We start from the raw sequence: 26,295 nt of genomic DNA, 5'->3' as shown, positions 1-26,295 counted from the left end.
TGTTAAGCCTGCAATTCATTTCCATCACCTTTCAAAAGGTTAAAGCTGGCGCCGCTGCTGCCGCTCACCCGCAGCCAGCACCGGGTGAGCGCTCACCAAACACACAGCCCTTCACAGCCCGCAAAACCGTGCTGGTCCCCAGTGTCCCCCAGCTTCACCGCCTGCCCCAGCACCACCCTCCCGCGCCAGCCCTTCCCCAGGAAGGGAAGGCTGGCTGCTCAAAAGGGTGTTTCCCTGAAATCATCCGAAGGGGAAGCATTGCCCAGCCTGAACACCGCTGCGGAGATGCAGAGCATCCTTCCAGCACGTCAGTGCTTCTGCTGAAGAAAATCTGACCGAGTGATTTAAAAACCCCAGCACCTCCTTTGCTACCCTGCTAGATCGTTTTCTTAGTCCTTGGTTTATCTAGGCAAAGCAGCACAAGCCCTGGGCCAAGACTGGCAGTGATAACACACCATGGATGCTTTCTTTTCAGAAGCTTCTCCCAAAGCCAGGTTGCAGAGCTCCGCACAGCCCAGGACCATGCTGAGATGTGAAAGCAGAAGCCAGGGTAGCGGGACAGGAGAAGACCCTCCAGCACAGCCCTCTGCCCACCAGCATGTCTCAAAACGGCCGTTCTGTGGGCTCAGGGCAGAGGGGATGGTTCCCAAAGCCCATGCAAGATCAGTGCAGCAGCTCCTGCGTTTCTGCAGCTGCAACACAGCACGGGAGGTTCACAGGAGGTTGCAGAAAGGGTCGGGGGAACAGCAGCTCTTCGCTCCTGTTGCGCCCAAGCAGGCTGCGGGGATGACCCGGCAGAGGCAGGGCAGCTCTCCCCACTAGTATTTTTACAGCCTCCCTGCTCTGGGTGCTCTGACATCTCCCCCCGCCAGCCAGATCTGCTCAGCTGCATTAAACAGCAGGAGATGCTTTGTTCATTAAAACCTGGTAGAGGCTGAAACTTGGGAGCAGCTCAAAGTGCCGGGACAAGTCCATCAGGAGTATCCCGGGTGAATGGGATGAGAGCAGCTGTGCAGGCGGGGAGGTGCAGTGCTGGCACATCTGGCTGCACATCGACCTTCGAGGCGAGGAGCCTGGCCAGCGCAATGCCACTGCCCGACGGGTGGGTGGGCTGGCAGCAAGCTGGCAGCAGCCGGGCCGGGCAGCACCATGCAGGGCACCCAACACAGGGATAGGAGCCTGTCCTCCAAGAGGATGGAGCACACCACGGGGATTTCATCCGATGCCCTGTCTGATGTCCATCTGTCCAGGCAAGTGCTGTGAAAGCCGGAGAGTTTAACTTCTCTCCTAGCTGTCAACAGTGTTTTAAATAATTGCACATGGCTGCCAGCCCATGAGAAGCATTAGGGGAACCACTCAAACAGCCGCAATATCTGCTCCCAGTGACCAGGGCAGGAGCTCCTTGCAAAGCCCTCACTGACCGTCTTGGAGGCCAATGAGGCCTCACTGCAGGCAACAATATCCTTTCCAGGTGGGGAAACTGAGGCACAAAGGAGCAACGGCTGCCCAGTTACCTGGATACACTCGTGATGCTGGCTTGGCACGTTCAAGACACGCTGTGCTGGCAAACAGCAGCTCTGCATCCTTGCCAGTGCCAGCTGCAGCACGAACACCCTTCAGAAGCACACGATATAAGCTGGAGAAAGAAGCCCCCATGGCCCAGCAAACATACAGGAGCATCAGGGTTTACCCAGCTCCCCGCTCCTGACCCAGCACATCCTGGCAGACAAGTGGTGAGCGATGCCTCCCCCCAGGGCCAATCCTGCACTCCCCAGCCTTTCCTGCCCCTGAGGCTCTGAAGTGCTCTTAACAGAGGCTCCCTGGTGCAAAGCCTTGACGAGAATGGGCTGAAGGAAGGGGGAAAAACAGCAGAGTGTATTTGGCTAATGAAGATGTAATTGCTGCAGCCTTCACTAATAGGATGAAAGTATTAGTGCTTCCTACTCCAGTGCTGCAGCGGGGGCTTTATCTGCCCCCTCCCCACCACTTGAACAGCAGGGAGAAAAAAAAGGCACCTTTTGGCCAGTGTAGGAGAGCTCCCCAGCGCAGACTGGGGCGATGGAGGCACCAGCCACCATCAGTCCCTGCCCCAAGGAAGGATGAAGGAGGAATTGCACTTGGCCCTTGATGCAGAAATTCAAGCTCGCTAGAACCCCGGGACCCCTCCAATACCTCAAAGCCACCATTTCCCACTGCCCACGGCCATGGGAACCAGCAGGGCCCAAGGTCTCAGCTTTGCAAAGGGTTGCACAGGAGGCGGCCGCTTCCATCATTCCCATAGGACATACGGCGTTTTTATCATCCAGGAGCGAGCAACAATGGACCCATCCTCATCCTCACGATCAATACAGGGGGAGACACGCATGCATTAGCACTCATCCCTTTTTATGGCATGATAATGACACCCATATCTTCCCTGACCTCTGCCCACACAGTGGGGCAGCAGGACTGGATCAATGCCGACAGACTGCCTCCAATTACCCTCCTCCTCCTCGAAGAGGCAGCTCCAGTCTATTGCACATTACTGTAGCTAAGAGCCATCCGCTGTCGGCACTGGGAATATCCAAGGGAGCCCTTACAGAGCTGCTTCCTCCCCCAGCTGCTATCGCCGCAGTCTCGGCACATGTCTGCACTAGGACGGACACCCGAGAGGTCACCGATGCCCTTGTAACCCGCAGAGACCCTCGGAAAGCTGCCGATAGCAGAGACACAGAGGAGAGGGGGCAGAGGGCAGGTCCCTCTCCCTCCCCTGGGGATGGGGCTCATCATCTCTCTTGGGTTTCCCTCCATTAGTCCTTTTGCTGGGGGTCAGGATCCAACTCTGTTCTTCCTTTCTGTCCAGCAAAAGCGCCTGCTATCCCAGGTGAGGTCTGTGGGAAAGGCTGCGGCCGGTCTCTCCCAGTCTCACCCCAAAAGGGGAGCGGGGAGCAGAGAATGGGGCGAGCTGGACAAGGGGAAGGGAGATGGGACCACTCCATCACAGGCACCCTCCTGCCCCCACCCATTTGCTGGATGAGTCTGAACCGCTGGAGCTTTGCCAATCAATAGAGATACTAATTCCTTAATTACTCCTCTGTAATTGCAGGCCATTAACCTGTGGACAGCCCCAGTGCACATTGATCTCCTTACATCATTAACAGGTCTGGGCTGGAGACGGGAGGGATGGAGAGCGCACGGTGGTCCCTGCCACGCTCCCGAATCCTCCGCTTCCCACCTCGCTGCGCACAGTCTGGCAGCGACCTCCCCACTAGCAAAACCCCACACCGCGGGGGCCCTTCGCACCTCAGCTCGCTCAGCACCGACGGGATTGGCAGCATCCCTTTCCCCCAAACCTCAGTGCCTGCAGCGTATCACGGCGGAGGTCCTGGATTGTCCCTGTCACATCTCATAGCATCACTCCACCCGGACAGACCTCACCCCCCCAGCAGCCAGAAAACAGCAAAGATCTCGTGGCTGCAGATATTCACCGGGAAGGGCTCTGGGTGCAGCCTCATGGAGGGTACAGCTACTGTTCGCAGAGCGCTGCCAACGCAGGCAAGCCCAGCCCTAAGCCCCTCGGACCACAGCAGCAGCCAAAGGTGGCTCCGGCACACCCAAAAACCCAAAGCTGACCCCGGCTGCCACCCCTGTGCCCCCCTTCGGCCGAACACCGGGCAGCATGCAGAGCCACAAGCGTGATCACGCGCTGCTAACCCTGCTGCGAGGAAACCCCGTCCTCCCCTGCGCAGCGCAGGTCGGGTACCACCTACGACGGCCGCGCTCGGCTCGATGGAGCTTCCCAAAATTTTGCTATAAAACAATCTCCCCAGCGTGCACATAAACCTGGTTATGCGTGTATACATACAGATGTACATATAGATGTATTTAGGCACGGGGGTGCACATATACAGAAACATGCATAGAGGTGGGTGTCCCTGCTGAGACACCCCCCCAACTGGGACTAATCCCGTTCCTGCTTCCACCCCACAGACACGGGCTCAGACCCCCCCTGGTTCCCCCAGCTCCCCCCCCAGGCCTACACCTGCTCCAGCCCCAGGGACAGGGCGAGCCAGCGGCGATCCGTACAGACGAGGGGTTTCTGGTGGGAGCAGCAGCCAGGGAGGCTGAGGAAGGGCATGAATTATGCATGATGCTGCAAGTCGCTCTGCCTCCCTGACTGGTCCTTGGACTGTGGCAAGTGAGGTAAAGGCAGAGAAAAAAAATACCCTCTCCAGGGACCGGCGTGGTGGTTGGCAGCGAGCGAGGGAGCGCGCACGCAAGGAGGGAGGAGAGGGAGGAGCACATCCTAATGCAGAGATGCTGCAGTGGCTTTGGGCACACACATCCACACTCGGGCAGGCACCAGCCAAGCACTGCCTCGCAGCCCAGCCTCCGGCAGCAGCGGGACCCCCCAGCCCCCCGGCTCATGTCCACCCATCCATCCCGCACAAGGTAAGCGCCTTCTCCCTCCTTCCTCCATCCGAGAGGGAAGGAAGAGGCTCCGGGTTTCAGGGCACCATTCCCCATCAGAGCCAACTTGCAGGCGCGCCCGGCTTCGCTCCGGCAAGAGGGAACCTGCCGGATCCCGCTCGCCTCTGATGGGGAGGCAAGAGCAGGGGGTTGGTTTGGGCATTTCTCGGCAGGCGATGGCTTTGCAGGCGATGCAGGCTCTGCCTGCGCTGGAGAGGAGCCGGGGGTGGAGTTGGGAGGAAGGGGGGGGCTATAGCTGTGTCACTTGTGGCAGGAGCTGAGCGGCCGAGGTCGACACGGCTGTCAGCAGAAATGTCTCTTCTGGACTAAGTCCGGGAATATTTTTTTATTATTATTAATTATTACTGTTATGCTTTTCCTGGTGCATTCTGGCTGGGGGGTCTTTGACAGCCCACTCGCAGGGTCAGGCATCTTGAACACGGTGCCTGGGAGGGGCGGGGGGACTCGCAGAGATTTTGCTGCACAAAACTACTTCGGCATCTCCAGCACGGGCTGGCAGAGCCAAGAGCAGCCCAAGAGACCCGAGTTTCCTCTCCAGGGAGGGAGGACGAGGAAGACTGTGGTGTCCCAAGTCCCCTCCCTATGCACCCCCAGTGAGGGCAGATCCTGGTGAGGGATGGGAGTCGGGGCACATGGGGGTATTTCTGTGTCTGAGTCGGGGAGGGGGGGTTGCAGCGTGTCAGGGAGGCTCAGGGAGTGGGGAGCCGGAGGGGCTCAGTGCAGAGTCATGGACAAGAACTTGCCCACCCCAGGCCTGCACCGCGGGGCACGGGAGGCACCGGCAGGCAGGGCACCGCTTTGCTCTTTCCCACTCGCGGCGGGACAGATGCTCGGACGGGGAAGCAGGCGGCAGCAGGGCAGGCTGGGGTGTGCTTCGCGGGGCTCCAGTCCCACGACTTAAAACTCCCCGAGCTCCCTCTTCTCTTTGCATCTCACCCATGCTGACCCACTGACTCCCCCAGGCTTGCACCGCTCCCACGAGCCTCAGCATTCTTTTTCTGGCTGGACTGGGGAGTATTCATAAGAGATTGTCATCTCTCCAAGGAAACACTAGTTGCTTTGAGGATGGGAGGCAACAGCTCTACAGCCAAGAGCTGGGAACAACCCGAGCCCTCCCCAGCAGCAACCCCAGCCCAAGGCTTTAGCCAGACCCCCAGAACGGCTCTTGCTCCTCTCAGGCCATCTCCAGGCACATCCGCAACAAGCTCTGAGAGTACAGAGCTGAAGCACAGGCTCTCGCACGAGATTTAGGAGCAGGTTTACATCCACTGATGAACCTCTCGAGGCTGTACATTTGGTACCGAGCACACCCAATGGCAACACCACCACCAAAGCTTGCTTTGCTAATAGAGGAAAGCATCAGGTCCCAAACTTCCTAGAAATAACTGTACTTTCCAGGGGTAGATTAGAATTACCCAAGACTAAAGAAAACAGAAAAGGAGAAGGTCAGTCAAGCCCAGCTGCAGGCTCTCCCTGGAGCACGATTAGAGTAGACCGAGACAAAGGGATGCTAACGCTCTTCTCCCATCACCCGATCAATTACTACCAAAGAAAGCAACCTCGACTTTTGTCACTCAAAATATATCTGCAGAGAATTTAATGGCCTGTGTTATTATTTTCTCTGCAGATTTACCACAAGCAAATCAAAGGCGGCAGAAAACCCAACCATATCATTAGGGAGGTATTTCCCACACACGCACCAGATGCACCTAAACGCAGAGGATCTGGGAGTCCACGTGGAGACTGAGCTCACATGCTTTAAAGCACGGCTTGGCTGTACAGCCACCCTGCATGCTTTGTGTATGTCCAAAGTCCAAATTATCCACAAAAAGTCATCGATCCCGATGAGAGGCAGACACCTCCCCGTGTTTCTCAGTGCCTCCTCCCTCCAGCAACCCCCAAGGTCTCCCGTAACACTTTGTCTATTTGCAACGACCACACCACAAGCACACCCCAATCTTTGAGAGTTTTCCTTGAAGGTGCTAGGCACGAAGCAAACCCACACAGTCACCCGGAACACATCACATCCCGAGGGAGCCTCCCGACAGCTCCCCAGCCGAGAAGCTCAGCGGAGCAGAGCTGCGGGAGCCGGCGAGCCTTGGGCTCAGCAGCCGCAGGGCTGGCTCCCAGCACCGGGCTCTCACCCGCCCCAGCCAGCCCGGAGCACTGCCCTTCTGCTCAAAACAGGGATGGGTTTTGTTCTGTCTCGCGGGGATTGGCTTAACACAGCACTGCCTGTAGTTACCCTACACAGCTGGAGGCACATCGCCTTCCTACAACAGTGTCATGCGCTATCAGCCCTGCTTTCCAGGGATGAGGAACCCCAGATGCCCAGGAAGATTTTGGGATGGGCTGATGGCAACCCTGAAGCCCAGGGCTCTGCAGGAATGGGACCGCATGGCTGCACATATCCCCTTCGCACCAGGTTAGCTTGCAGTGTTGCCCTATAAGCCAATATGCCACACAGGAGACCCCAGCATTGACCAGGGGCTTTCAGAGATGCTGTTAAAGTGCAGATACACAGAAAGAAGTGAGAGAGGCTTCCTTAGAGTCCTCTAAGAGTCAAAAAACACATAGGGAAGGGAAGAAGCGTTATTAAAATCTGCTGTGATGGGCTGTATCAGGCTCTTCCTAGACACTTTTTGTCTAACACTAGATGTCTTTGGGTGCTTGTGGAGCTGTAGAGAAGGAATAGGTCTCGGCAGACTTGGAAACAAAGTCAGCTCTCAAGCTATACAAAAGCTGTTTCCTTGAACCTGAACTTTTTTCTTCTCTATGACAAACACTCTTGGGCCCATTGCCACAACGCAGTTGTACGGTCCAGGATCTTACCGGAGGGATATTTAACACGACCACGAGGGAGGTGTCCCAGACCTCAGAGAGCACAAGAGATATTCCTACCCACAGCCAGTTGTGAAACACTGAACCCAGCCCCCAACAACAGCCTAGGTCCTAAATTATTACATGTATTATTTATCGTACAGCCTGTAGAGCTGTCAGTCCTGCACGAGAGAGCCATAAACCAGGGAGCCTGCTCTGGAGAAAGAAAGAGGGATATATGTTTTGTGCTGGTTCTTGCTTAGTTTTATAAAGAAAGCAGCTTGGCACTATTTGGAGACTGAATACTAAAACCACTTCAACAAAGACAGGCGAGAAGGTCAGACACAGGGATGAAGCCTTCCAAGGAGCAAAATAAATATGACACCGTTGCAGAGGATACCCTAACCTCCTAGGAGGGAGAGGATTTTAGCACTGCCCCACTGAGGTTCCCTCTGCCTGGGGATGCTGCACCTCCCCAGCATGGCCAGCACAAGCACCCACCAGTGCAGCGGGGCCAAGGCGAGGGCTGAGGAGCTCTGCAGGGCTGGGGCAGATGCCCGGTGCCGTGCACGGACACCCACCACACCAGGAAAGCTCTTGCTGCTGGCATGACCTTACCCAACGACACAAACAGGGCAGCCAGCACCAGTGCCGGTGTGACGGACTGGTAGATGTGAGGGCTTCCCCATATAACACATCATCTTCCCGCGGCTGCGTTAGCCAGAAGGTTTCCCGAGCTCTGCACTTGTTTTTCCTCGCTACAGCCTCTCCCCGGGACTGGCTCCTGCCAAGTGATTTACCAGGCAGCTGAGGGGAGGGGATGGAGCCAGGCTCCGTCGCAGGTAGGGAGCTATTTATACCAGTGCCACATCAAAGAGTTTCTGCTATTGACGCCACGGTAGCAGTAATAGCAGAAAGTGGGTGGGTTTGCGAGGCTGGCAGCGCTGTGGATGTCCCAGGCTTTAGGCAGAGCTCCCTGCAGTTGAGCTGTGTGTGCTCAATGCATGGTGCCGTGCTGCAAGAGGAAAGGAAAACCTGCAATGTGAAGCTTTATTTTGAAGTTTTATTTTGGGGAGACGATAGCAGCATGTGCAGCCAGACCTCGACTTCCTTCCCATCCCTTCTGCCAGCATTCTGCCTGACATCCAGCCTTTCTCAGCATACCCTCCCCACGCAACCCCAGATTAATAACCTGCATTTCTTAGGCAAAGAGGTTGCAGGGCTGTGCTGAGCTATGCTTAGAGAGTAGATTGCAATATACTGAATTTGCAGGGGAGTGTCTGTAAGAAGGGCCCAATATCTGGAACTTTAGCAACTGTAATCAGGGCATTAACGAGGATTTCGGGCAGACATCATCTCTCAAACACCCATGTGCTAAACTGGAGTCACTTGTGGCCTTGTTTTCAAAGACTTTAAGCATCCTTCCAGCTGCTATCGACTCAGGCTATTGATTGAAATACAAGTCTTCAGGGAGAGCTTAGGAGCTGCATGCTGGCAGCCTCGGTCGAACACCACGCTTGTGCCCAGCCTGCGAGGCAGCAGGCAGCTCGTGGGAAATCCCCTCCCGAGCAAAGCTTCCTCCATCCCCGGGGTCTGGAGCCTGTGTGGGAAGGTCTCGTGGCTGTTTCTGTTGGTCTCCTTTGCTTTCTGACACACTGTGCTTGTCCCCATGAGGGACCCCAGCAGCGCTGCCCATGGACCCCAAGGTCTTGCCTGGAGGAGGCACGAGCCTGGTCCAGCTGCGGGGAAGACTCCAGGTCCCACCGAGCACTTCAGCTCCAAAACCCTGGGGATTTACCAAGGGCTTATTGCAGCAGAGCTGAGGATCACACAGCTCAGGGTGGATTCCCACTACCTCGAGGCACTAAGGTGACTGCAGCTAGAGACAGGATCTGGCCAGTTTGGGGGGGAACACCCAAACCGAAACCAACCCCTCCCCGCAACTGCAAAGCTCAGATCTAAAATTCAAACTGCCCAACACAACAGAAGAGCAGTAAAGGCCCACTCATAATACCACCTGTTTTATCGCAATTAGATTTTACCACTACAGCAACTCCAGTGCCAAACCCATCACGCCCAGTGCTGCGCACACCCCCAGCCCGTGTGTCCCCAGATTGAACGCAGATCCTGGCTTTGTCTCTTGCACAAAGAAGCGCTGAGCTGGGCACAAGCACAGGGGTTTGCCTGTCTGGGGGTGGAACTTGCTGGCTGGGGGCTGAACCAAAAGAAAACTCCCACTGAGACCCTCTTACAATAAGGTGCCGTGACCCGCGATGTACATGAATGCACCAACCAATTATTAGGAAAAAGCACTTAGACACAGAGAAAACAGAGAGTGCTTGAAGACCGTGCCTGAATGCAGCTGCCCTGCTGGGATTGCATCAAAAAGCCCTGCCTGCTCCTTGAGCCAGGACAAGGAGGACCAGACAGGCCTATTTTGTCCCCAGGGGAAGCCAAACCTCTCCTTGCCGTTAGCAGGAGTTGCTCTTAGGCATCAGGACTGCCCCGTCTGTGGCACGCCACACGCTTGTCCCAGTAACGCCCTGTATAAGCCACTCAGGGAAGCGCAGCCCGAGAGCCACGGCTCTTCTCCCAGCAAGAGGCTCCAGCTCCCCGGTGCTTTGCTCAAAGATCGGTCCATCTAACATAAAAAAAAAAAGTGATGCAAAAGGCATGAGTGTGGCAGCCTCGGTCCCCAATCCTAGCAGCGCAGGGCTCTCCCCAGTCACGCCAGTGATGCATTTACTGAAGCAGTTTCCCGCGTCTCACAGGCAGGGCTTTCCCTCCCCTCAAAGAGATTTTTTCTCTCATCTTTTCCAGGATGTTGGATAATCTGGGCTGCCCCCTCTCTCTAGACCCCCCCTGCCACTCTGAGACCCTCCCCTCCCTTCACCCACCTCAAGAGGAAAGCACAGGAGCCACTGATCAACTATTGATCCTTATCAAGCCAGTTCCATTACAATTAAATTAATCAGTGATCAATAAGACACAGCAGCACAGCCAAAGAGCTGGGGCAGGGCAAGAGGATCCATCCCAGCTGGTTTCTCAGCCCTGGGAAAGGGATGCCCAGAGCCTTTCCTCCTCCAGGCAGGCAGCGCACAGCCTCCTGCACACCAACGCACCAGGGGTATTAAATACACCCAGCAGCCCTGGAGTCACTACTGACCACGCACCAGTGTCGCTTTATCCTGTGCACACGTATCTGTGCACGGACAAGCCCACGCGTGGGTACCCCACGTGTCAAGATGTACACGTGCCAGCCAGCGGATTCAGCCCCACAGACTGCACAGCCCCGGGTGGTTTAGGCACCCTTCTACACACGAGGCTCTGTCCCTCTACCCATCTCACACACCAAATCCTACAGCCTGCTGCACTCTCTGACAAAATTAATTAGGGCCCAGGCACACACCGTGGGCCCTGGCCCTACGAGGTCTGCTCTGCACAGGGAGCGGGAATGGCATCGCTCTGGATGCTCCGTGTCAAAAGGAGAAGCACATTAGTTTCCATGGATATGGTGATTCAGAATTGCTCCAGATGTAAATTCATTTGCAGTGCACTGTGAGGAGACCTGCAGCATTCCTGCCCAGCCCCGCAAGGCAGGACCACAGCACTGAGCCCATTCAATGGAAAGCAACAGGACCAGAGCCAGATCCAAACCAAACCCAACCCCACCCCAAATAAAATCCCACCCCCGAGTTTTGGAGGTGCCCTGGCAAATGCAACTTTTTTTCTAGCAGCAAGCAAAGCAAGTTTGCATGGTAGGCTATCCCTGGATTGGTATTTTGCTGCTTGACTTCATTTCTAGAAGTACAATATATTTCAGCCAACAGCTCCCAGGGGCAGGCAGGATGCTGGAAGCTCTTGCTAGGGAAGGGACAGGGCTGCAAAGGCCATGCTGGGGATTAAGACCACAGCACAGCCAGGGCAGGGCACCCCAAGCTGGCAGCAGTCACCAAGCTTGCAACACAGCAGCACAAACCAGTCAGGGCTACAGACCACAGAGAGAACCAGAGCAAACGCACAGTGCCAGCACCCAGCCATACCAGCCCCAAGGGAGCTCGGGGTGCCCTTCCCAGCCACACTAAAGCATAAACCCCTACACCAACCTCCTCCTGACAGGGTCCTGCCATGCTGCAGCTGCCCACCCTCCTCCTCTGGGTGCTTAAATGCTCCCAAATTAAACCTTTGCCTCTCTTCTTTCTCCTCTTACCTCTCTCCATCACACTCTGATCTCTGCACTGAACTGGGAGGGCAGAGCCCAGCCCTGCAATTATACTAATGAGGGCTGGTTGTAATTGCTCACACCTGGGGCCAGGGCAGAGGCACCGGCTCTGGGGGCTGGGGGTCAGCCTGGCCTGGGAAAGCCCCTTGCTCCCTGCTTGGTGGCTCTGCTCCTGTCCCAGGGCTCGCACCCTCTGCCACGGACCGTCTCCCCACCTCCCTTGTCCCCGAGCTGAGCCGCTGACCATCACAGCCATGGCACCGCACTTCTCCTGCCTGCTGCCTGCATGGCCCAGGTGCAAAAGCAGCAGCAGCAAGGGCAGGCAGGCCAGGCAGACAGACAGACAGACTGAAAGCACCTGCTTTAATCCAGCCCACCTGGGCACGAGCTCCCCGTCCGCAGGTGCCCCCTTCACCCAGCACCGCAGCAAAGCCCTCCCGCAGGCAGGACGTGCCGTGCCGGGCACTGCAGCGTGCAGAATGCGTCCCCCCTCTTTGTGCTAACGCCTCAGCCCATCAGGCAATAACAAATGCATCCGGACAGCAAAGCCCCAGCTCCAGCCTTGGCTGCGGGTGGCATCGCCGTGGCCCGGCAGGGAGCTGCTGGCGGGGAAGGAGGCCGGGCTGTGAGCACCATCTGCTCCCGCAGCCTCGGGCTGGGGGCTCTGAGCCTTCTGCACCAGCCTCAGCTCCTCCTGTGCAAGCACAGCCGGGGGGAAAGCTCTCCTCCTCCAAGTCCCCGCTCTGTCCCCTCCTTCTGTCCCGCTGCCCGGCTCCTCAGAGCGATGTCGGGGTGCAGACAGGGAGCACCGAGCCCAGGGCAGGTGAAGGCGCCCGTTGCACAGTCCCTCTGCCCTGCGCGAGGGTGACAGGGTGGGATGGGGACAGCGAGGTGTAGCTAGCTGATGGCCGGGAGCCTCCCCAGGGAGAGCAGCTCACGCTGCTCCTCTCCATCAGCTTGCACAGCAGAGAAGACCTGTGCAGAGGCAGAGGCTTTGGGACTTTTCTAACATGCCAAGAGTAATCCAAACCCACCTGGGCAGGAGAGAGGGCACACGGGACTGACCAGCTATTGCTGGAAGTGCGTCTGGGACACATCTCTGCTGGAGCTGGGGACAGGTATCAAAGTGAGCAAGCGGTGCCCGCAGCACTCCTCTACATCAGGTCCTGACCCGCACCGGGGAGCAACGTTCCCTTAGTGACTGCAGACAGGGTTTGGAGTCCGTTATGGGATGACCGATGAGCCTAGGGAGGGCTGAACTCCACTGCAAGTCTCTGAACCCCTCTGAAGGTACTTTTGGTCCTCATTTGGACCTCGGGAGACTTCACTGCTTAGGATGGGGTTTGGGTGGCCCAGGATTTCTGCAGCAGCAGCAGCTGCTACAGGTTCTGGAGCCACCAACAGATGTGAACCCAAAAAAGCTCAGGAAAGGCTGAATCCAAAGTTTGCATCTAAATCAACCTCTCCTGAGCACAGGCAGTTTTACAAGGGGACAGATACATTACAATAAAACCATCTGCAGCTCATTGAAACATGCTGTTCTGGAAATGGACAAAATGTACCTAACCTTGAAAGGGTTTGCAAGCCAAAATCCAGCAAAGATCAAAAGTGTGCCCTTTCCAGCCTTAGTGATGATCCTTAGTAAAGGGACACTCACAGCACAGGACAAATTCCTGCATCACCCACCCTCAGGAGCAATCCTTCCCTGGGGAACGCTGCCGCAGAAGGAGCTGCCCCACTTACACACAAATGCTCATCTCATCACCTAACCACAGGAGATTGCATTACACTCATTTATCCCAGTAATAGATAGCACTTTGCCTGTGCTGGCCCTGTCATCTCTTGTTAAAGCCCATCTCCTACCAAAAGCCATTTCTGGCCCTCCCACGCCCAGAGTCCTGCTGGAGTTGCCTCCTCCAAAGGATGCTGCTCCACAGTCAGAACTGGAGCTGTGGGTGCTGGACCAGGCAGCATCTCCTCTCCCAGAGGCTCAGGAGGACTCAAAATCTCTCTGTAGCTCTTTAACTCTGCCTCCACAATAATGGATCACTCCCAGGTCCCAGGGGCTCCAGAGGAAAGGGCTAATGCGCGTGTTTCTGAGTGTGCCCATGCCTCCCTTGCTACTGGAAGTATTAATGACAGCATCCATTAGCAGGGATGACAGATCCCCTTTCAGTACAACAGAAGGCTCTCGAGTGACTGTCAAAATATCCTATGAAGAGGGGAAAGAACAGGTCCCCATGGGCCCTCTTTAATTAAAGATGGAGAGCAGGTCTAAATATCAGATGCAAAGCACACCCCCACACTTTGGAGAAGTTGAGAGTCAGATGCAGGGTCCATGGCTCAGGGTCATGGCTTTAAGATGCCTCCAGGGTCCCAGCGCAGCCCCAGGTGTGCTCTCGCAGCGTCAGGCCCTCAGGCACAATTTGATCATGTCACTTAGGCAATAAAACAATCAGGAACACACAAAACAGCATCTGAGAAGATTACTTCATCCAGTCTCTAACTGTGAATGAATACAGCATCAGCACTTGTAGAAATTACTCTGTTACTCTCTTACGTGTTCGTTTGACGTGGACCGTCAAACTCCACTCCAAACCGTGGAGCTCTCCCTGTCTATCACGGTCCTCATTTTTTACAAAGGAGTTAAAGCACAGGCTGGGCTGAGGCTGGATTCAAAAGAGCGAACCAGCAGCCTCTCCCCATGCCCCCTCGGCAAGAGCATCCCCATGCCCCACCTCAGCCTGCAGAGCAGCAGCACAGCACGTCTCGCCTTTGGAAAGGGCCCTGAGTGTTTCAGGACGAAATACACATCTGTGTGTGTGAGGGGGATTCTGGAGAAATGAAGGGATGCACACAAGGAAGTGAGAAGAGAAAATGATGTGAGCATTCGGGATCAGAGCAGATGGGGAGGTCGGGGCAGAAAGAGGGAAGCTGCAGAGCCGCAGCCAGCAACAGAACTGGGGATCAAAGCCATAGTTTACAACATAAATAATGAATTGACAACTAATTAAATAATTCAAATCAGCTTAATTTTTACAAGATACCAGCTTTGCTTGGCCGCAGGGAGGGAAGCTGAAGAGGGATGCTGGTAGAAGTATTCCCACAGAAGGGCATCGCAGCTCACCCCCCTCTCCCTCCTGACCAGATCTCAGCTCAGCCCTTGGGACCACTGCTGGTTTAGGCAAAAGCACCCAGGAGAGGCAGGATGCAACTTGCTCTCACTCCAATGCAACATCTCTATTTCATACAGCAGAAAGTGTGAAGTGCTGATAAAACCAGAAAGGTGGCAGAGCCTCCAGCCCCCCAGGAGGAAGGACGGCCAACACCGCACTCCCCAACCTCCTCACGCTGCCTGCTCTTTATTAAAAGTAACAAAATCCAACTTTCCCACACTCTTTCCTATTTGTTTTAAAAGTGAGAGGAAAAACGAATAGAAGAGAGCTGCCTTCGCGGGCAGCTCCCGGGGCACAGGCAGAGGACTCTCAGCCTCAGAAAACAGGGCTGGCAGCGATGGAGCAAGACTCTCTCACTTTAATTTGCTGCCGCTGGGTGTAGGAACAGCTTCGACGCTCGCTGCCTTTCACAAACCCTGGGCATTGGATCACGCTGGTGAAGAAACCATACTGCAGAGACCTGGAAAAGTCAACTTATTAATTAGTGCAGTGCTGGCATTGCCTGCAAGCCCACATCGCAGGGCTGCCTGCAAAACAGATCGAGCTAAAAGCTGGTCCTTGTCCCAAAGTGCTTACGACGTGAGCGCAAGACACATGAGAGAGAAGCAGGCAGAGGGTGAAGGCAGGGGAACAATGAGGCAGTGTTAGCTGAAAGGCCGTGGGTTCAGGACACCATTTGGGGCATGATTCTCGTTGACATCAAGTGATTTCATGTGACTGACTCACTTCAGGGCTGCTGGAACAAACTGCGTGGAGCAGCTTTCATGTCAATGAGTCTCACGCCCTTCTCCGCTTTGTCCCCGAATAGCCTGTCTGTAGCACAGCTCGGCCCTCTCCCACTGCGCGCCATCATTTCTTTATGGCAGGGGTCCCTCCTTCCCTGGCCGCACAGTACAATTAAGCACCAGCCTCATTTAGGGGCCTGCCATATAAAAAATGTTTAACCGGGGCATGAGCTAGCTAAGGGCGGGCAGGCTGGGCTCTGCTCTCAGCGCTGGACCAGGAGGCTGGAATCCAGCCCTCTGACCCAAGGAAGATAAGAATCGAGGAGGATTTGGGATGGGGTCTCCTCCCTTCCAAGTGTTGGTAGCAAAATCTTCTCTTTTGGGTGAGGACACAAAGAGGCCAGGTGGCTTTTCCCCGCAGCCAGGGTCTCCGGAGGCAGGACGTGAAGCAAACACGGGACTATCACTGTTTGCTCAGGAGCATTTCAAGGGCTGCTATTAATAAGCAGGGCACTGGATTTTTTAAAGCAGCAATGCACAGGGGGCTGCATCCCATGGGACAGAAAGCTAATCCCTGCTCGGAGGAGCTTAGGAGCAGTACTGCCTGCTCGGGCAGACAGATGGGCAGGGAGAGGAGTGGAAGCGGCACCAGCTGGAGCAGAGGGATAAGCAGCACTCGCAGCCCACGAGCAGCCCGGCTCTTGGCAGCGCCTTCAGCAGCAGCTCACTGGGGTGTGCGTTTGGGAGAGCACCGGGGAATGCAAGGCTCTGCCGGGCGGCGGGGTTCCTCGATGCATGATTTCAAAAGCATTTGTTAACAAAGAGGGAAAAAAAACCCAGGCCAACATCCCCACCGGAGTTACAAGGAAAGAGGTGCGTGTGCTGAAGCTGGTCCCGTGGTGGGTTTAGCCAGGAGAGCACAGGGACCAGGGTCTGCACAAACAGCTCTGTGTTTTGTTTGGGTTTATTTTTGAGATCTTGGAAGTCAGGAGTCTGCAGAGGGGACTGGAAATCACTGCTCCACCTACTAATGTGTCTTACGGCATCAGGAGATGCCTTGGCGCTCTGTTATCTCTTGATTAACCATTCAAATGCATTTAACTCAGAAGAAAAGCAGGAAATGACCCAGCCCTGTGCAGCCGCCTTGTGCCACTCGCTTTCCTCACTGCACGGATGCTCTGCAAGCTGGGGTGCAGTGCACAGTGATGAGCTGGGTCACCCCAACCTCTCCAGAACAAGAGACTCAGGGCTGGCACGGCACCCAAAAGCAGTCACTCCCAGCCTGAAGAGTTTCAGTGAAAGATGCCTTTTTCACAAAATAACAAGAACAAATTATTTCTTCCTCCTCCCCCCCACCAATATCCTGTGTGCTTCTGGCTTTGTGTTTTTTAATAAAAAATGCTAGGAAGGAAGCACTCTTTTTGGAGGAGGGAGGAAAAATAGCAGATAGTAAGGGAGAAGGAACAACAATTTCCCAACCAGATCTGCCATGTCAGAAAGAAAAAGAGCTCCTTCAAACCCCTGTGTGTTCCTCACCAAGCAGCTGGATGTTTGCTCCCAAGTGACTCTCACCCCGGGCTCGTGGCCAGCGGGGACGTGCAGCTGGACGCCGGACCCTCAAGCAGAGCCACAGGAATGCTGCAGATAACTTCTCTCTCTCTGTCTCTGGCAGGGCTGCCGTCCCCGCTCGCCCGTAGAGACTCAGCCGTGGAGGCCATAAGCCGGCCGGAGGCGCAGGATGGGAGGTGCCGCTGGATTTCTCCGCACATCCTTAGCTGTCGTCACTTTTCTGGGTAAGAGCAGCCCCTCGCCTCTCCGGCCTGGAGGTTTCTGTGGGACAGCCGAGAGGGGCTGTCGGAGGTGCCAAGCGGGACATCGCCCAGGGTACGCAACGCGTACGTTGCGTTGCTCACCTGGGACGCGCCTCTCCATGTTCTGCGGCTGCAGCGATGCTGAAGCCCAATTCTCCTGGGTGGTTGATGCAGCCAGGGGATGTGTCTATGCCCAACTTCCCTTTGTACCACTCAAGAAAGAGGACAGGAACTGTTGACACACAAGCCTCCCCCCTTATAAATTCAAATTTAGGTGATATGCAGGAGATGCAGATCCTCAGGCAAAGCCTTGGCAGGACGAGTGCCCCTCTGCAGCCCGTGCTGCCCAGGCTTGTCCCGGCCTCGGCACAAGGGGGAATTTCCTCCTGCCAGCAGGACTCGCTCATGGCAAAGCCACTTCGCCTCCTGGTTTTTCTAGGGATGCCTTTTTGGCCATACCCTGACTGCAAAGATTCCCCCATTCATCGGGGACCATTTCTGGATCTCAGGGAGTCTCAGGCTGCACTCTGAAGGTCCCTTTTCAGCAGGGAGACATTTCATTTCAGACAACCGAGAATTAGATAATGTCTTCAAGCTAATTCATCATCCCAGGCAGAGACTGCTCGCCTGTCCTTATAAATATCTAATTACCTTTGAATGTTCTCTGGGTCCCCGAGGAGGCAGAGGGAGGGGTGGATGCCCTAGATTGGGAGGCAATTAGCCTGTTTGGAAATTGGTCTGACCCAAATCTGGTAGAGGCAGCAAGATGGAGCTGGGCTCTCCCATTAACCAGCTGAGTTCATGCAACTTGCTCCCCATCCAAGCTGAGCCCGCGAAAAATGACTCACTGTAAAGCCTATGAGGGTTATTTTCTCCCGACCTTTGGCTGATGATGCAATGGATCTCAGGGGCCAGCTGGGACAGAGAGAAATCCTCACTGGGAACATGAGCAAGGGACCAAGGACAAAAAAACGCCAGCTATAGATGAGGCTCAAGGAAACACTCTAGAGTGGGTGAAGACCCAAAGCCTCCAGGTCTCGGCTGTCAGCTCCAGCCCTGGGAAGCTGGGTTGGCAATGTCAACCCTCCCTCGGCTGTATCACCGAAAGGATGACTTCCCAGCGATACATAAAGGTTTAAAGCCTATGAAGTGCACAGAGACGACTCTCTAATGAACAAGGCTGTCAGGAAAGTCTAAAAATCTCTCTGGCCTTTCTTCATTCGGTAAAAGCCATGGAAAAATCTTGAAATCTAAGGCTAGCCAAAGCACTGTCCCTTTGTTCCTCAGAAAGCTTCTCGTTAAAAATAACCCTCTGTTCCTCAGAGAGCTGCTCTTTAAAAATAACCACTTTGATTTTGTGCACATGTGTGTGTTCAGATTTCCTATAAAACCAATTAATTGCCCAGCTCCCTCACGAGCCAAGGCTTCAGGCCGTGGTCAGTGCTCCAGAGCTACGGCTATGCTGCCTGTGCTCAATAAAAGGATTGTTGCTGATGTCCTCAAAAACTGGAATACCTCTTGGAAAACATTCAACTGAGACATTTATCATTTCCCAGCCTCCAAAGCTAGTGCGGGGCTCAGCACAAAGGGAATGTGTTCAGCCTCCTGGATACCTGGGCTTTCCAGGTCTGACTTTCAGCATATTCCAAATACTAGTAATAATGCAAAACCGCCCTGCCAGAAATGGGCCAGCACCGCTGCACAAGGGAGACACTGGCAGTCACCTCCCTGCTCACTGAAGTGGCAAAGGAGATAAGGTTTGAGTTTTGTCTGTTCCAGCAATATCTGGTATCAAGTTTGGGAATTTTTTTATACACACAGAGACTGCTATGTCCTTGGTGGTGTATTTCATAATATGATATTTTTCTCTCCCAAACATTAGCACAAGTCACTCTTGGAGCACTATGTGAAATCTTCAAGAATTTCTGCAGCTGTTTTTCCAAATCTTAATTTTCAGATGTTCCAGTTTCATCTATTCCTATTTATTTTGGGGTTAATATTTATTTTTCCTAATAATGAATGTTGTTCTAGAGAGGCATAGCAGCATTTTTATCGTAATTTCTGCTCTCCTAGCTGGATTTTAACACAGAAAGTAGGGCTGCATTAAGGCATGCCCAATTCTGAGCGGGTCACTCTGCTTCTTGCAAATTTGGCTTGCAGGCTTGAAGACCTTTATTTTGTGTTTGTCTTCTCCCTGCTATCCAAATGACAGAGCCCAAGGAAGGCACCTGCTTTGGTAACATTAAAAATGAGAGTTCTGGGGTGACAGAAGTACCCAGACGATCAGTCTCAGAGGTACTGAGATTTACCACTCTGCTTTGTTCTCAATTCTTAGTACTAACCATACCCTGATCTTGTAACTGTTTAATTATTACTTTAATCTAACTTTTGTTTTGCTTAATGAGTGAGATCCAGGCATTTCACCCCCAACATCAACCAGACACCTTGGAACTGTAGATAAAAACTCATCCGAACTTCTGGCATTGATTACATTTGAGAAAATCAATGGCTGACAGTTGTAGTCCATAACCTTGGCAGAGAAAAAGGGACAGCAGCAGATAGCAACGGGGTGCAGACTCCAGGTGAATCAGAAGGGATGATTAGCGTAATTTGGCTTGATTGGGAAAGAGCATCCCATGAGAAAAGGCATGCATGTGAGTGTTAATAGTATATATTTTATTTGTTAAATAAATAGAAATTATTTACCATATGCTACCTATTAATCTCAAAATGTAAAGCTGTTAAACCTTATTCCATTCACTACCATCTATCAGAACACAATTAATACACTACTTTTTTGTTAATTCTCCATTAATTCTCATGATTATTTTACCTACTGGTCAGCAGTTATTTCCAGCTGAGAGCTCCTCAGCATAGCCTTTGCTGACCCAACTGAGAAAAGATTTCCAGCTTACACAAGCTTCTCCCATGTGAATATAACTATTCTAGAAGGAAAATGGCACTTACACTGATTCGGAGGGAATACAACCCTCAAAACGCTGCTTTTCTCTTATTCCAAAGTATAAGACACAGGCTTACAGTCCCTCTCCCCTGTGTGACACCATCAGGCTCCTGCCCGCATGCAGCACATCCCTACTGCCGGAGCCGAGGGCCCAGGTAATTGGCTGCTGCTCGGACACAAGGAGCAGCCGACAGCTGCTCCGAACCCACTGAGCCAATTAGTGGAGCCCCTCTCCCGTCTCACCCTCATCTCCTCATGCAAGAGCAGCCGGAACATGAGACGAACCCCGGGAGCTACAGGTAAAGGACTGCTTCTCCCGAGCCCAGGAGAGCTGAGCTGGCTATTCCCTGCTGGAAGTTACTCTTGCATAAAACATCACACTTACTGGAGTCACTTAATTTAACTAGTGACCATGCTGTGTACTGTAGGGAAGGAAACAGATTGCTGGTTGGCATGGCAGTTTTAAGACAGTTATTAATTCAATTACAAAGCATGGAAGGATCCTGGGGCTAGCTAAGCATCTCCGAGCTTATCACTGCAGAGGCAGAGGGGGACTGTGCTGGGAGCACACTGCCTTGAGGTGGCTCCATCCCTGCTAAGGGACATTTCTCAGGGTGCCAGGGAGAGAACAGACTTGCTGGAGATCGTTATCCCACTAGCCACTTCTGCAGTTAAGAGATTTCCAGGCAGCTTCTGCTTTGCTCTTACTTATTTGCACTGCCATTTCCATAAAGCCTGCATGGAAGGGCATCTGCTAGCATTTGCCGTTTATCTGAGACACAGAGTCACTCACTGCAGACAGCTGGCACTTTCCAGTGAAACATCATCACCACGCCAAAGGGTGGCCCAGATAGCGTAGGAAAAGGCAGGCAGGTTCTTACGTTCCTCTTGTGCCTGTGCCTTACTCATGACAGCAAGATCAGAATCAAACCCGTATCGGAACACTACAAAGGAAGCTTCGAGCTCATTCTGTTAGTTGAATAGCAGAACTGATACCTGCAGCATCGGTTTGCACACCAGCAAGCAGCAGGTTTGAGTCATCAAGAGCTGATGATGTTGCAGACGCAGGGACGGAGGGAAGCCAGGCATGTGCAGGGAGGCAGTGGCAGAGCTGCGAAGATCCAGGTTCTCCCCTCTCCTCCCTTGTTCTGGAGAGGACTTAGCTGGAACCAACCAGCTGAAGTTTGTACAGACGGAGGAGGAAGCAGCACGTCCTCACTGCCAGGGACAAAGAGGGCATCCAGGAGTTCCCAGCTCCAGTCTCACCTGTGCATGGCTTTCCAAGAGGCATGTCAGTACTCCTTCTCTGCACGTCTTTAAGCACGTCTGGTCCCTCTGGCACAGCAGAGATGGTGCGAGATGCTCAGTGGGAAATGCACTAGCGTGCCCAAAGCCATGGCTGGGGCTGGGCTGTGGTGACAGATGGGTTGTGATTTTCACGTTGCTCCTTCTTTTATTCTAGATGCAGTTCTGACGCTGCCAGGGACACCCTACAAAACTAAAAATGAGAATTTTTAGAAAAAGCTAAATTGAGCTGAGCAGGTTTTCCCTCTCTTGCAGTTTGGTGCCGAGCACAGAGTAGCACAAGGAACTACGGGCCAGTGTTTGAAGAGCAGCCTGTCCACACCCTCTTCCCTGAAGGCTCAACAGAAGAGAAGGTCACGCTGGCTTGCCGCGCAAGAGCCAGTCCTCCTGCGACCTACAGGTGAGCTCGCCTGCTCTCTCTCTGTACCAGGACTGGGACACAACCATCAAAAATTTTGCTTTCTGTTCTCCACTTTCATATAAAGAAAATCACTAACATGCGAATCAGCTTCCTCGTCCACACATGATGTGCCATCCCTCCCAGGTCACAGACCAGATCTAAATCTAACTCAAATCCCAACACACCACAGCTGGAAAAACAAGCAAGCACAGCCTCCTATGAGGCACCACGAGTGTTACAGTGAGTATTTACCCCTCTCACTCTTTACACTTGCTCTTGGCAGGTGGAAGATGAATGGCACAGAGATAAAGATGGAGCCAGATTCCCGTTACAGGCTGGTTGCAGGCGACCTAGTGATAAGCAACCCAGTGAAAGCCAAGGATGCTGGCTCCTACCAATGCGTGGCATCTAATTCCAGGGGCACGGTGGTCAGCAGGGAAGCCTCCCTCCGCTTTGGCTGTAAGTTTGCCTCCACAAGGTAAATGAAATGCAGCCACAGTTATGCTGGGGGTAAACTGAGCCCCCCTGCTTGCATTAATAAAGGTTGGAGAGAAGTTCTCCTATGCATGGTACCCAACATCATCACTTGGAGAAAGCTCCTGACGCTTTCCATTAACATGAAGGTGCGGTAGAAATTTGATGCACTACAGAGAAAGTCAGTAATAATTTTGGATCTCCCTCTGTACAACCACTGAAAAGACCAGCCTGTGGAGGGAGAGATAAAATACAGTAATTCCTCCAGCTGTTTTTATCATCCATGGACAGGTTTCACTTTGCATGTTTAGTTTTGCAGGAATTCTCCGCAGAAGAGCGAGACCCCGTGAAGATTACGGAAGGCTGGGGAGTGATGTTCACCTGCAGCCCTCCTCCCCATTACCCAGGTAAGGGTTTGCATTTCAGCATCGCCACTAGCAGGGATTAGCAGCACTGCTGGTGCCAGGTGGAGAGATGCAACAGAGCAAGGGATTCCCAGACAAGTGAATCACTCCTTGCTTTTCTTTGGGAATTTTAGGGAAGCAAATTTGTTTCTAATTCAGACTCTGTAAAGCAACAAAACAGAGGTAGGACTTAGCACATGGAAAAAACAAGTACCATCCAAGGACCAACTTCAGCTTAGACTGGTCTAGCAGACAGCCTGCTGGGTTTAGTCCCACCTGAGAGGATACAGGCAACTTGTGCAGTTTGTTCCTTTTTCTTTTCCTCACAGGCTTATCCTATCGATGGCTCCTGAATGAGTTTCCCAATTTCATCCCAGCCGATGGAAGGCGTTTCGTCTCTCAGACCACAGGAAACCTTTACATTGCCAAGACAGAGGCTTCCGACCTGGGGAACTATTCATGCTTTGCCACCAGCCACATCGACTTCATCACCAAGAGTGTTTTCAGCAAGTTCTCCCGGCTCAGCCTCGCTGCAGAGGGTCAGTGCTCTTAGATTATCATAAGGGGACTGGGCAAAATGCAAAATTAACAAGCCATCACAAAGCACTCAGCCTCCACAGGACACCAGCAGTGCACCAATCACCCACCAGCCTCTCAGGGGAGCTTAAGAGCTTACAAAAATATTAATTGGCTGGAACCTGGGGGAAGCAGCCCTCTCTCCAGGCTTCGCTGCTTGTGCAGCTACAAACCCCTCAGTGGGGTTTCTCTGTTTGTAAGAGAGACATGGCACAAGGTGCAGCCTGTGCAGGCTCACATACCCTTGAAACTACTCTCCTGTGCATTTGGTGATCTTGCAGAGGTGCAGCTAAAGATACTTCTTGGACAGGGCAAAGGGAGTTAAGCAGGTAGGAAATTAAGGAGAAATAGTCCTGAGATGCTGTAGAGATTTTTAGAGACTTTAGTAAGAGCTGGTTTGAAAAGAAAATGAAACTTAGCCTCTGTTGCCTTATCCAAACGCACAAAGCTTTTGGAAAGTAGGGTAACCTTGCAGGTACCTCTGCCCTTTAAGACCTCACGTGTGCCATTTTAAAGTCATCCAGAACTCCTCAACAGTGCTTTCCTTTTAACAGATGCCAGGCAGTATGCACCCAGCATAAAAGCCAGGTTTCCTGCAGACACCTACGCTCTGGCTGGGCAGATGGTGACTTTGGAGTGTTTTGCCTTTGGAAAGTGAGTGCAGTATCTGTATCGCTCAGGCTCAGGATGGGGAGGGTATCGCAGAACCTGCAATTTTCACAACCCACTCTTCAACGGGTCTACTGTAGACCAGAGATGGAGGGGTAATAGGAAGAGGGAGGAACTGGCTAAAGCCATCTGTCCTGCTGGCCAAGGCCCAGCTGGGATGGGACCTGGGTGGCTAAGTGGGGATTGAGTTACACTACGCTGTAATGCAGCACGGGGTACGCAAGAGCTGGCCTTCACCAGATTTACTTTTACATAGCCCCGTTCCTCGAATAAAGTGGAGGAAGCTGGACGGCTCGCAGTCCTCCAAGTGGATCGGCAGCGAGCCCCTCTTGCAGATCCAGGATGTTGGCTTTGAGGATGAAGGCACTTATGAGTGTGAGGCTGAAAACATCAAAGGGAGAGACACCTACCAGGGCCGCATCATCATTCAAGGTAACACATTTAATCAGATGCCTTTCCAGAGCAGAGCAAGATGCCCCAGGCAATGGACTGAGCCTTTGGGACTAAAACCACCACCTCTGATCCTGCCTCACATCAGCCCTAATTAAATCTATTGCAAAGCCCTAACAAAGACCTGCAGTGATCACTGATACCTTTCCTCAGTGGATACATTTAGGCTATGGCAAGTAGACAGCTCCTAACTTGCTCTAAAAAAATTCTAGCAAAAATGAGGTAACCAGGGAAGGAAGCATAGCGGTAAAAATCAAACTTGGCTCTCAACCAAGATATTCTCCAAGCCTGGGGTACTTCCACAAGGGATAAAGTTTGGAGCTATTAATCAGATCTAGTCAAGTTACAAAACTTAACTTAGTCTGAATCCAGTCTTTCCTGAAGTTCAGGAATGACTGCATTTAGTCTTAAGAAGAGAAACCATAATGTTCTTCCTCAGATCTGGATTCTGCCGTAATTTTGTGCAGTCCACATGCACAGCTGCAGCCAGACCCATAGAGGACTCAGCCTTGCATCGCTGCACAAAAGGCGAAGGCTGTTACTATGGTGAAACACGCTGTGATAAATAAATCTGCCAGCAGAGATGACACAATGAGCATCCTTCTGCCTGCCTGGCACAACAAACCTCTCATCTGATCTTCTTGGCTCTGCCACCTCTCTTGCTCCTTTGCAGCTCAGCCGGAGTGGCTGAAGGTGATCACAGACACGGAAGCCGACATTGGATCCGACCTGCGCTGGAGCTGCGCGGCTGCTGGCAAACCCAGGCCCGCAGTCCGATGGCTTCGGGACGGGCAGCCGCTGACCTCCCAGGTACCACCGCGCAGGTCTGACAGCGAGAGCAGCTCAGCCAGTGCACACCAGAATTTGCAGTACTGAACCTGCTACTCCAGACTTAGACCCTCTACTGCCTCGCTGCAAATGCATCTCAACCCCGTTTTATCACCCCGCATCCCTATTCCATGTGCCCCCATGAGGCTGCAAAGCAATGCCACAGTCCTTATCAACAGCAAGTTCCTTCTCCCGTCACTGCCATCCCAGCCATTGCTTCATGCAACTACAGGAACTCATAGCCAGTTATCAAGGCGGATAAATAGCACCTTGTACCTGTCTCTGTATGACCTGCACGTTGCGGCTCAGGCACTCAGAAGTCTCAGCAAACAGAGCACAGTGATGTGGGGTAGTGACTGGACAGATGGAAAAAAACGTCCTGCGTTTTCTCCCATGGAAAACCAGGCTGGCTTCAAACTGGCATAAGAGTCTGTAATGAAACTCAACCCTGAACACACGAGGCTTGAGTTCCATTTTTGTTTTTCTCATCTAATGGGTTCATCCTCTTGTTTGCACAGAACCGCATCGAAGTGAGCGGTGGAGAGCTGAGATTTTCCAAGCTAGTCCTGGAGGACTCTGGCATGTATCAGTGTGTGGCTGAGAACAAGCATGGCACAGTATATGCAAGTGCTGAATTAACAGTGCAAGGTAATTTCTCATTTCCCAGTGCTCTGGGTTTCAATGGGACACTGAAGCATTTTAGATCTCTTCCTAACATCCTGTGCTTGCGATCTCAGAGTAAGATAAGAGCAGACAAAAACTGCTTCACTCACCATTGAAATATAGTTGCTGGTTCAACAAGACACTCTACAACCCTTTAAAATTTAAACCTTGTGTAAATTCAGTAATGCTGAAAGAGAACAAGGACATCTGTTTAGCTACAGAAAGTGTACAGGAGAGACAGCAGCAACACTACAAGCTCTCTTCCACTAAAGAGCCTTCCTCTTTTTTGGAGGACAGAGGTCAAAGAAAAGAGTTCAGTATCCATTCAGCCTGCTTTGAT

The 26,295-nt window shown here is 53.0% G+C and overlaps 1 protein-coding gene across 3 annotated transcripts in view; it reads left to right on the top strand.

The window, feature by feature from the left end:
• Nucleotides 1–4,241: 4,241 nt before the first annotated feature.
• The window catches only part of CNTN2 (contactin 2), a 31,439-nt gene continuing 9,385 nt past the window's right edge, over nucleotides 4,242–26,295 (top strand). Inside the window, exons 1-10 of one of the 3 annotated variants that reach the window (XM_030000556.2) lie at nucleotides 4,242–4,431; nucleotides 17,086–17,206; nucleotides 21,747–21,891; nucleotides 22,175–22,350; nucleotides 22,677–22,772; nucleotides 23,099–23,308; nucleotides 23,900–23,999; nucleotides 24,271–24,446; nucleotides 25,138–25,274; nucleotides 25,811–25,940. In XM_030000556.2, the coding sequence (XP_029856416.1) occupies nucleotides 17,152–17,206; nucleotides 21,747–21,891; nucleotides 22,175–22,350; nucleotides 22,677–22,772; nucleotides 23,099–23,308; nucleotides 23,900–23,999; nucleotides 24,271–24,446; nucleotides 25,138–25,274; nucleotides 25,811–25,940 (1,225 nt within the window). In that variant the 5' untranslated portion in view covers nucleotides 4,242–4,431; nucleotides 17,086–17,151. The remainder of the gene's footprint in view (nucleotides 4,432–17,085; nucleotides 17,207–21,746; nucleotides 21,892–22,174; nucleotides 22,351–22,676; nucleotides 22,773–23,098; nucleotides 23,309–23,899; nucleotides 24,000–24,270; nucleotides 24,447–25,137; nucleotides 25,275–25,810; nucleotides 25,941–26,295) is intronic. The other 2 variants (XM_030000554.2, XM_030000557.1) reach the window with 2 other exon arrangements.

This window comes from Aquila chrysaetos, chromosome 24 (assembly GCF_900496995.4).
Source record: "Aquila chrysaetos chrysaetos chromosome 24, bAquChr1.4, whole genome shotgun sequence".
Taxonomy (NCBI): Eukaryota; Metazoa; Chordata; class Aves; order Accipitriformes; family Accipitridae; genus Aquila; species Aquila chrysaetos.
The sequence above is the reverse complement of the archived record's forward strand: the minus strand, read 5'-3'. Positions and strand labels throughout refer to the sequence as shown.